The sequence below is a fragment of the Crocuta crocuta genome, unplaced genomic scaffold (genome assembly GCF_008692635.1).
Source record: "Crocuta crocuta isolate KB4526 unplaced genomic scaffold, BGI_CrCroc_1.0 scaffold68, whole genome shotgun sequence".
Classification (NCBI taxonomy): Eukaryota; Metazoa; Chordata; class Mammalia; order Carnivora; family Hyaenidae; genus Crocuta; species Crocuta crocuta.
This window is the reverse complement of record NW_027532426.1, coordinates 3737888-3749304: the sequence shown is the minus strand read 5'-3', so window position 1 is coordinate 3749304 and position 11417 is coordinate 3737888. Positions and strand designations below refer to the sequence as shown.

At 36.0% G+C, this 11417-nt stretch overlaps 1 protein-coding gene across 1 annotated transcript in view; it reads right to left on the bottom strand.

Moving 5' to 3' along the window:
• The window catches only part of NPEPPS (aminopeptidase puromycin sensitive), a 93394-nt gene that overhangs the window by 30940 nt on the left and 51037 nt on the right, over positions 1–11417 (bottom strand). The window contains exons 3-4 of the mRNA XM_077779310.1: positions 9871–9948; positions 853–974 (exon numbers count right to left, since the gene is read on the bottom strand). Of these exons, the coding sequence (XP_077635436.1) occupies positions 853–974; positions 9871–9948 (200 nt within the window). The remainder of the gene's footprint in view (positions 1–852; positions 975–9870; positions 9949–11417) is intronic.

Sequence of the window (11417 nt, the reverse complement as noted above, 5' to 3'; positions counted from 1 at the left end):
AGAATACCAGTTATAAAAGAAACTTTAATGAAACAGAATGAAAGTAAAAAAAAAAAAAAAAAATCATAGAACCAATTAGTTAGAAGTAGAGAAAACATGGACTTTTGGAAAAAAGTTTCTCCAAGGAAAATGTTAGATGGCTGATTGCACTCTCAAAGAAGTTAAATAAATGATGGACTCATTCTACTTACTTATTTGAAAAGTAAATAAGATTATAAGGAAAGAAATATAGCACAGAAAACTTTTAAATTAGGAGCAGCGGCAGTAGAGAAATGAATTTTTACTAGAGGAAATTAAATGAATTAACATGGATAATAAGATTTAAAAGTTGCAAAAAAAAAAGTTTCTCAATATACAAAAGACAAAGTGATGAAAGCAATCAAAAATTCATTTGAGAAACAGATATTAGACATAAACCAATATGAAGAGAACAGAGTAGAAACCACAGTGGTAATGTAATAGAAGAAAACTTTGCTATACTGAAGACCTGAATGTGGACATCAATAACGTTGACCAATTATTATGTAAAAGTTAATAAAAAGTGAATACCTGGTTAAAGTTTTTTAATGAAGTACAAGAAAATAATTTAACAAGCAATCAGGAAGGAAACAAAGCAAAACAAAATAATATACTATCCTACAAGGGGAGAAAAGATATCCTCCAGCCTACATCTTTATTTCTCTCCCTCTATAATGGAGATAACTTGCTCAACATAAAATAAAAATTCTGAAATCATGAATATAATTATGGCCAAAGGTGCCTAGCCTGAAATAATCATGCAAATAATAGAACAGAACTTTGTCAGAATGTTTATACATTGAGATCATAATATTTTAGAGAAGAAGACCATACCTCAAACTGTGTGACAGCAGCATAACGCACCTCTCCAGAAGGGGTAGTATATTTACTTCTATAGAAGCCTTTCATTTTGTCATTCAGCTCTCCAACAAAATCTATCTTTAAGGTTCCTGTACCTGTGATTGAAGATGAATGAAAACCACTTTAATATAGATATTAAACTCATTATTAAAAATATGTCCTTCAGACACCAACTTAGTTGACTCTTTACAATGTTTGAATCATTCTTTCCTTTCTCAAACACTTCTCCCGGCAATGGAGAGAATACAGTATTTACTAAAGGAAATGGCAAACTAATTCTAAAGTAATCTTAACATCATGTTTAGGGTGACTGCTTAGAAAGGTGACTACTTAGAAAGTTCTTTAACTATATTAACTTAATCTCAAATCACCAATACATAAAGATAAAAACAGGAAAGGAAATGAACATTTGTTAATAAATGTATGACAGGCTACTGTGCATGGTGCTTTAAAAATATTTAGAAACTTGGAAGTAGGTATAGTCTCCATTTTTTTCAGATGAGGAAACTGAAATTGAAAAGTTAAATAACTTGCCTAAGATCACACGATTAGTAAATAGCAAGAATGAGATAAAACTTTAGGCCTGCTTAATCCAAAATTCATGTCCTCTGCCAATTATGCCATACAAATTGGTCCACTGAGATGAGTTCATGCCAATTACTCTATCAGTAAGATAAGACCTTATCTTTTCAATCCAAATGGAACACTGATTCCCTATTGCTGTAAAGAACTATATATCAAAGATCAAGGATTTGGCTGGCAAAAGGGCATAAAAAAACCTCTTAGTCACCTCAGTCATTTGAAATGATAATGTTAAAGAAATACATTTAATCAATAATTACTAAATGCAAATAAAAATGCAACTTGAATATATATTTCATTGTTGTATAAGGGCAAACCCAGATTAGACAAAATTGGGAGTTTTTGTGAGTATATATACTTTCTCTGATAACAGAAAAAAGATTATAATTATTATCTATTTAGATGCATGACAAAACAATAATCCCATTCTACATTTTATAAATTAAATCCCTCCCCCCCCAAAACCAACCAGAAAAATGTTGACTTTTAATTGATTCTTTTAAGTGCTTATTTATAACAGGAGCTAGAGCGTGGGAATCCAACAAATCAAAGACATAGTATGACTATAAAGTAATTAGGCAATCATTCTAAAACATTTTATATCCTAATGTTTTAAACTGTCATTTTGGAATGCCATAGAGCAATGACCCTGACATTGTTTAAAATGTTCTGGACTCTTTATCTCTCTGACATATTCTTGGATGTTCTCAAAGTCAAATCTTCCACTTTGCAAAATTCAATCGATTTTTAAAAATTTTTTTTAATGTTTTTTATTTATTTCTGAGAGGGAGAGAGAGAAAGCAGGGAAGGGTAAGGAAGAGAGGGAGACACAGAATCCGAAACAGGCTCCAGGCTCTGAGCTGGCTGTCAGCATAGAGCCTGACATGGGGCTCGAACCCACGAACCATGAGATCATGACCTGAGCCGAAGTTGGACACTTAACCGACTGAGCCACCCAGGCACCCCTCAATTGATTTTCTTAAAAAGTCCAAAAGTCACAAAGAGTCCAAGTCTACAAAATAAGTGAATGAAAAACTGCAAATTGTTTTTAGACAAAACACTGTGGTCTATTAAGTATGTCAATTAAGTAATTAAACTGATTTTCATATGTACCTCAAACTCATTCTGAAAGTAACTTCAAGTGAAAATTTCAGACCTTTGTGGCTAAGTCATCATTCAACAAAGCGTCATATTCTTTTTTTTCCCTAAATAAGCTCTGTACCCAACGTGGGGCTCAAACTCATGACCCCAAGATCAAGGGTCGCATGCTCTACTGACCAGCCAGCCAGGCACCCAAAAGTGCCCTATTTTTTTTTTTTTAATAGTTTTATTTATTTCTAGGAGAGAGAGAGAGAGACAGCGTGAGCAGGGGAGGGTCAGAGAGAGAGGGAGTCACAGACTGAAACAGGCTCCAGGCTCTGAGCTGGCAGTCAGCACAGAGCCCGACGCGGGGCTCGAACCCGAACCGCGAGATCATGACCTAAGCGAAAGTCGGACGCGTAACCGACTAAGCCACCCAGGCGCCCCAAAAGTGCCCTAAGGTAATCATGCTGGGAAAAAAACTGAAGCTTATTTGAATAAATGTTTATGACTCCTATTTTTTAAAAATCACCTTCTGTCTGAAGGGGACAGTTATTACTTTCTTAAAGAGAATGACAGATTTCTGGGACAGTAAATCAAAACACAATAAAAGAATGTGAAAGAATTCTAAATGAGTGATACTAAATGATATATTTATTTATAGTATTATACACGGAAGAATTTAACTATATAGTATAAAATTTCTACCTATTTTCTTTAGGAATTCACTAATCTTTAAAAAAGCAGATATATTCACATTAATAGAGTTTACAAGGAATATCTAATAGATTATAAAAACCCACTACCTTTAAAGAGAAGTATATGATGGAATTTTATGTTGCAATTCCATAAATGGAACTGGCCAATCTGTTTTCACTAGGTCAACTATTAAAATATCTTTTATGAAATTCATACTCCATGGGAAATCTACTTTTGCCTTTTCCTATTTGGAATAAAAATGGATTTAAAACTCATAACTAAATAAGCAAGGCTGGTTACACTTTTACTCAGTTTTAAATCTCCAAGGCCATCAAACCATAACAAGATATTGATAGTGACCACTTCCGAAAAAGTGACATACTAAACAAAATACAAAGTATTGGAAAAGGTTATTACCTGAAATTCAAACAAACACAAGTTAAAGTTTTAAAAAGTGACACATTATATGATACTAATTACAAAATACACTAATATAGTAGAATTTTAGGGCAAAAACAGGAGAGAAAAGACTTCTTAATACGTGTCAACTTATCAAATTTACAGCACACTGAAGAACTGAATGCCAGATTGTCTAATTCTATACCTGTTTGTGTACAAAATCTACATTGTTCCTCACATTAGACACCTTATTTCAATATCCAGTGTATGCAATACTTATCTACTTAAAATGATAAACCTTTTAAAAACTTCTAAAACATACAATAAACTCATTTATAAGTTAAACAACAGAAAAAGTGCAACTTCTATCAAAAACCTTATTTGGTTTCCTGCTTAGAAGGATATAATTGCTGTAAAACCTCATGTAGACCTTGAAATACTTCAATAAAAATTTAATGAGCTGACTAAATGCTAAAAAATTAGACAGATAATTAATTTGTATAAAAATGGAGTAAAGGTCTCTGCCTTCATGTCACCATTTCCTGTGATCCTGTTTTTCACTCTTCGAAATGTCAGTATCACCTAGTGTTTTTCCAAATACACACCACTCTGTAGGATCCTTAACAGATGATTCTGAGGTTGTTGTGAGCTTACAATGATCATAGTAATTTAACCTCTATTCTAGAATGTGCCAAATTCAGAAAAGGAAATGTTTTACTGAGCTATGAAATAGCTGGCATGACTGTTAACTCTGATGAGGCTAAACACAGAGACTACTAATGTCCTCTCAATATATTCTCCATATTTATTCCATTATCAGAAGATAGAATGATTGTGCAACCTATTAAAACTCGAGGGGGAAACATGAAAAAGTAAGGACATCATTTAAAAAAATTTTTTTTTAAGTATTTATTTTGACGGAGAGAGAGAGCAAGCACAAGCAGGGGAGGGTCAGGGAGAAGGGGAGACAGAATCCCAAGTAGGCTCAGCACCATCACGCAGAGGCCAATGCCTAGAACTATCATGACTTGAGACAAGATTAAGAGTTTAATGCTTAACCAACTGCCCCACCCAGGCGACCCAAGGACATCATTTTTAAAGCAAAGAAAAAGGGTAATTGTGGTCCAGAGAATCTTGGAAAAATGTGAAAGCCAATAATTTTCGAACAAATTTTTACAAATGTTCAATAATCAATATAGTCGCATCTCAAATAAGATAATTTCTTAATTTTAATATTTATGTTACTTATTTATTGTTGTATTAGCTAAAAATCTCCAAAACTCTGTCAAATTACAGTATACTAAAGGTCATAACCTCCTCTGACCTGTTCCTGCTTTTATTAGGAATGACTTCACAATTTACTATGTCTGTTATAAACAGTCCTCATCAAGAATGATGCAGCTCTTATATACTGATAACTGACCTCTTTTATTTACACACACACACACACACACACACACACACAGGAAAAGAACGTTACAGAATATGATGTATGGCATGCTAATGTCTATGTTTTTTTTGTTTTTTTAAATATATTTTTAGGTTTGTTTATTTACTTATTTAGAGAGAGAAAGCCAGCGAGGGAGGGGCAAAGAGGGAGAATCCCAAGCAGACTCCACACTGTCAGCACAGAGCCCCACGCAGGGCTCAAACCCACAAACCATGAGATCATGACCCAAGCCAAAACCAAAAGTCGACGTTCAATCGACTAAGCCACCCAGCTACCCCTAACGCCTGTATTCTTAAATAGTACATACAGAAATGTTTACAAAACTATGAAATAGTTTTGAAAGGTTACATAGGAAACTGGTTGCTTTCGAGTAGAGCTGAGTTAGAAAGGACTAGAATGGCAAACACATTTCTACTATATATCATTTGAATTTTATTTTTATTATTATTTTTTAAACTTTTATGTTTTATTATTTTACAGACAGATAGAGCAAGGGAGCATGCATGGGGGAAGGGGGGGTTTCAGATAACCAGAAGCAGGCTCTGTGCTGACAGGCTGATGGCAATAAGCCCAATGTGGGACTTGAACCCCCAAACCACAAGATCATGACCTGAGCTGAAGTCAGACACTCAACCGACTAAGCCATTCAGGTGCCCCTTTATTATTTTTTTTAATGTTTCTTTATTTTAAGAGGGAGAGAGAGACACACACACACACAGAGACAGACACACGGGGAGGGGCAGAGAGAGAGCAAGAGTGAGAGAATCCCAAGCAGGCTTCAAGCTGTTTAGTGCTGAGCCCTATGTGGGGCTCTATCTCACAAACCATGAGATTATGACCTGAGCAGAAATCAAGAGTCAGAAGCTTAACCTCTCAATGGAGTCAGCCAGGCACCCCAACTCTGTGATTTCTAAATACCTTGCTTAAATAGCTATTTCTTCACTTTTCAATTTTACACTTTATTTTCTTCTTACTATAGAAAGTAAAGTTGTAGCTAAATTACATCTCCCCTTCCTACATCTTTTATAAAGAATTAAAGCTTTTTATGACCATGCAAATCTGAAAATATCTTTACCCTCTTTAAATTCACAATTTGGCTAAAATCATATTCATAATTTTGAAGAAATGGCATCATTAGTGTCTAGTTTCCTGATGGTCTATTCCTTTTTTTTTTAAAATATTATTCATTCAAGTATAGTTGACACACAATGTTACATTAGTTTCAGGTGTAAAATAGAGATCTGACAAGTCTATAAGCTTTGCTGTGCTCACTACCAGTGTAGCTACCACCTGTTACCATACCACCTATTACAATGCCACTGACTATGTTTCTTATGCTGCGCCTTGGATCCCCCTGCCTTACTCATTCTATAAGGGGAATCCCGTATCTCCCATTCCTTTTCACCCATTTTGCCCACCCCCACTCTCCAGTCTACTGTTATTCTGATTCCTGAACTTGAAAGGTAACCTGCTGGCCTTCCCTCTTTCCTCCCAACCTACTGACTCTGAGAAGAAACAGTTTGAGGGCCTCACTTTTCTAAGATTTGCATTGCTATGGGATTTTTTACATTTATTTTGTCACTATTAGTGGTGTATCTTTTCAGAATGAAGGTTCCAATCCCCTCGGTTCAAAGGAATTTTCTTTGTGTCTTTAATAATTTTCTCTTCTCACTTCCTCTGTCCGCTTCTACTAGATGGATGTTGGTTCTGATAGATCAGTCCTCAAATCTGTCTACCATTTGTAAGATTCCTCTATTTCATTTTCCAAAACTTCTACTGTGTTTTTTTTTTTTTTGTTTAAGTTTTTGTTTATTTATTTTGAGAGAGAGAGAGCACAAGCGTGCGTGCAAGAGGGGGCAGAGAGAGAGAATCCCAAGCAGGGTCTGCACGGTCAGTGCCCAGCCCCACAGGACCTGAACTCATAAGCCAGGAGATCATGACCTGAGCCTAAATCAAGAGTCGGATGCTTAACCAAATGCGCCACCCAGGCGCCCTGAGTTTTTTATTTCTATTGTATTATAATTTCCAAAGTTTTCTTGCTCTAATTCTTTCTGTTTGATAACATTCTGTCCTGTTCTCGTTTAATGAATGTGCTATTAAGAGTATCTCTAAGGATACTCATTTGTTTTGTGGGAGTTTTCTGACTTTTTTTTTGGTCTTTACTTCTAGCAAGTTCCTATCTTTCTATTATTGTCTGGTTTTTTACTCTTTCATAGAAGTTTAATCAAATATCTGGTTAACTGTTGCCCCAGTGACTTTAGGCTCGGCTATGCTATTTGCTTCAGCCAGTGAAATGAGAATGGACATCAAGTATACCACCATTCATGCAGAAGCCTTAAATGTATCTTTATGATTTGTCTCTGTCTCCATCCCTGAGCTGCAGACAGTAGCTGCTTACTTACAGGTGCCAGAATGAGAAGAGCTGTGAGCTGAGTGGAGCTCTTAGGCAAAGGTGGAGAGATGCCTACAGCAATCCTCAGGGACATGGGCAAGCAAGAATTCTCTGTTGTAAGCCACTGAGATTTGTCATCTCATTGGTAGATTAAAATGCATGCATATACTTATACATACATAAAATATTTCTGGAAGGATTAACCAGACAATGGAAGGGGTCAGAGGAAGAGAAATCTCAATTTTACTGTTACATTCTTCAGTATCTTTTAATATGTGTTCATGGCAAAACATGTATTTTTATAATAATTTCATAACAAGAAATCCTAGTTAGAAAAGGGCAAAATGAAAAGAGCACTGAAATAAAAGATGAAACTTCTTCAATTTAAAATTTTTCTAGGGGAGACTGGGTGGCTCAGTCATGAGTGTCCGACTTCGGCTCAGGTCATGATCTCACAGTTTGTGAGTTCAAGCTCCATGTCATGCTCTGTGCAGACAGCTCAGAGCCTGGAGGCTGCTTCGGATTCTGTCTCCCTCTCTCTCTGCCCCTCCCCCACTTGCGCTCTGTCTCTCAAAAACAAATAAATGTAAAAAAAAATTTTTTTTTAATTTTTCTGAAAACACTATTATAGTAAGGCAATAAATTATCAGTATAAAAACTATGGAAACTGGGGTACCCAGGTGGCTCAGTTGGTTTAGCTTCTGACTCCTGATTTCAGCTCAGGTCATGATCTCACAGTTCAGGAGTTCGAGCCCCATGTTGGGCTCTGTGCTGACAGTGCAGAGCCTGCTTGGGATTTTCTCTCTCTCTCTCTCTCTCTCTCTCTCTCTCTCTCCCCCTCCCTCCCTCCCTCCCTCCCTCCCTCTCACTCTCTCTGCCCCTAACCTGCTTATACTCTGTCTCTCAAAATAGATTAATAAACATTTTTTAAAAGTATGGAAACTAAAAAAAGGTATAAATAATAAAAATAAGCAATATGTCAACAACCAGACATAATCATTTTATTTGTACAATTTGAGGGATATGATTCACCACCCTGTATATGTAATTTTGTATTCTGCTTTTTGATTTTACATTATAATAAGCACTTCAAAGTGTTAAGAATTCATAAACCTCACTTTTAATTGCTATATATTTTCCACCATACTGCTATGTCATAATTAGCTTAATTATTCCCTTAGTGTTGGGTAAATATACTTATTCTAATTTTTTACTATCTTAAGTAACGTCTCAATAGACATTTCTAAGCATCAAGCATTTCTTGAATTTATGATTTTTCTTTATTATATATTCCTATTACCAGAACCGCTGAGTCAAAAAACATGAACATGTTTAGACATGTTTCTTTAAGTTTATTTTTTCTGAGAGTGCAAGAGAGAGCACGAACAGGGAAGGGGCAGAAAGAGAGGGAGAGGGAGAATCCCAAGTAGGCTCTATGCTGTCAGCACATAGCCTGACAGGGGGCTTGATCTCACAGTTTGTGAGATCATGACCTGAGCCAAGATAAGACATTTAAATGACTGAGCCACCCAGGTGCCCCAAGCTTTTGATACATATTTCCAAACTGCCTTCCAAATACATTGCATGGATTTGCACTCCCACCAGCAATATCAAAGAAGTCAAATCATTAAGAATTCTTTTTTTTTTAACTTTAGCTTATATAACAGAAAAAAAACAGGTATAGCAGAAACTGCTGTTTTCATATTTCTCATTACTAGGAAGCCAACTATCTTTTCACATGTCTTAGTCATTTGCATTTTCTTTTATACAAATTATCTGTTGCTTTAAAAAAAATTTTAATTCCAGTTAATGCACAGTATTATATTAGTTTCAGATTTACCATATAGTGATTCAATACTTCCATACAACACCCAGTGCTCATCACAAGTGCCTCCAACTGTTGCTTTTCAATTGATCATAAATCAAAGTCATAGTGGTTTACCAATTAACTTGTATGTAATTTCTTATACTACATTAAGCTCAGAGAGTCTTCTTTTTTCTTTGTGCTTTAATGCCTGATAATAGTAGCATATCAACAAATATTTCCTTCCATGCTCTCCCTTGCATAATATACATCAAAATCATTGGTGAGATATTCACCTCAGACATGTAGATTCAATTACTGAAAGACAGAGCTGGGTAACTGTAGTTTTAAAAAGTTGAAACTAAAAAGGTGAAAAACAATGCATTATGTTCTAGGATAGAATGATCGTTAGCTTTGTCGTCTTTTTTCCTGATGGCCCCAAAGCTGTAATGATCCTCTTTCAAAAGCTGTCTTCATATTTAATCTGCTTAAACCAGTGAGAAAAAAAAAATGGCAACAAATTTCCTTGGAAGAAATAAGATGTCACTATTCATCATGGGATTTTACAAAAGCCACGACTCTTACCTGTTTGGAGAGTACTAGGAAAAGACAAGGTGACTTTTTCATCTTCATTCTGATAGTTAAATCCTGTAGCATGTATTTCTGGAATGGAAATAAAAAACATTACTTCACAAATCTGACTGAACTAAGACAAAATCTAGATTGCAACAATTAACATTTTTAAGAGCAAAATCTCTACTTTTTTTTTTTTTTTTTTAAGTAGGCTTCCCACTCAATGTGGGGCTTGAACTCACAACCCTGAGATCGAGTCACATGCTAGATCTATCGACTGGGCCAGCCAGGTGCCCCTAAAACTAAATATTCTTTTTTTTTTTTTTTAAATTTTTAACGTTTTATTTATTTCTAGGAGAGAGAGAGAGAGACAGCATGAGCAGGGGAGGGCCAGAGAGAGAGGGTGTCACAGACTGAAACAGGCTCCAGGCTCCGAGCTGGCAGTCAGCACAGAGCCCGACGCGGGGCTCGAACCCACGAACCGCGAGATCATGACCTAAGCAAAAGTCGGACGCTCAACCGACTAAGCCACCCAGGCACCCCTAAAACTAAATATTCTTAATTTAATAAATTAAGTTTGTATTAACAAAAGTGTCACTTCAAACTAACCTATTTTAGGCCACATCCTAAGTTAAAAATGCTCACGAAAAACAATTACACATCTTATGTTAATACACAAAACTTTCATAATATAAGGGAAATAGGGCTACTATAAAAGTGAAAAGGTTTTCTACCAGATTCTCAGACATGCTTCATTCACATCTTTGTGTGACTAAGATATTTTTTTAAGTTTATTTTTATTTATTTTGAGAGAGACTAAACAAGTGAGGGAGGGGCAGAGAGAGAGGGAGACAGAATGCCAAGAAGGCTCTGAGCTGTCAGCACAGGGCTCGAACCCATGAACCGTGACGTTCATGACCTGAGCTGAAATCAAAAGCTGGATGCAAGACTGACTGAGCCACCCAGGTGTCCCTGCGTGACTAAGATACCACTTTCTATGCTGCTGTTTTATTCATGAACATTTGAAAGCTTAAGCAAATTGCCAAGATTTTGGTGTTAAAAATATATCAATGAAAGTTCTGTCCCCCAACCAAAGATAGGTAACAATTCCAACTAAAATGCAGGTCATATTGGGGTGTGTGGGTGGCTCCGTCAGTTAAACATCCAGCCCTTGGTTTCGGCTCAGGTCATGATCTCATGGTTTGTGGGTTCGAGCCCCACACTGAGCTCCGTGCTGACAGTGCAGAGGCCTGCTTGGGATTCTGTCTCCCTCTCTGTCCCTCCGCTGCTCATTCTCACTCTCTCAAAAATAAATAAAAGGTTTAAAAAGATTAAATGTAAAATACAGGCCATACTTACTTCCAATAAAATTCTCTGTTGTTACATTTTACAGAAATAAAGATGAAAAGAGATGTGTGGATTAAATTACGGCTTTGATTTACTCTCTACCAGTAGTAAGAAGAGATTGCTTATTTGATACTTCAGAATGTTCAGTTGACACTTTAGGGAAAAGAGCTAAAGGAGATCAACTTCAACCACATCACATTCCCACATCAGAA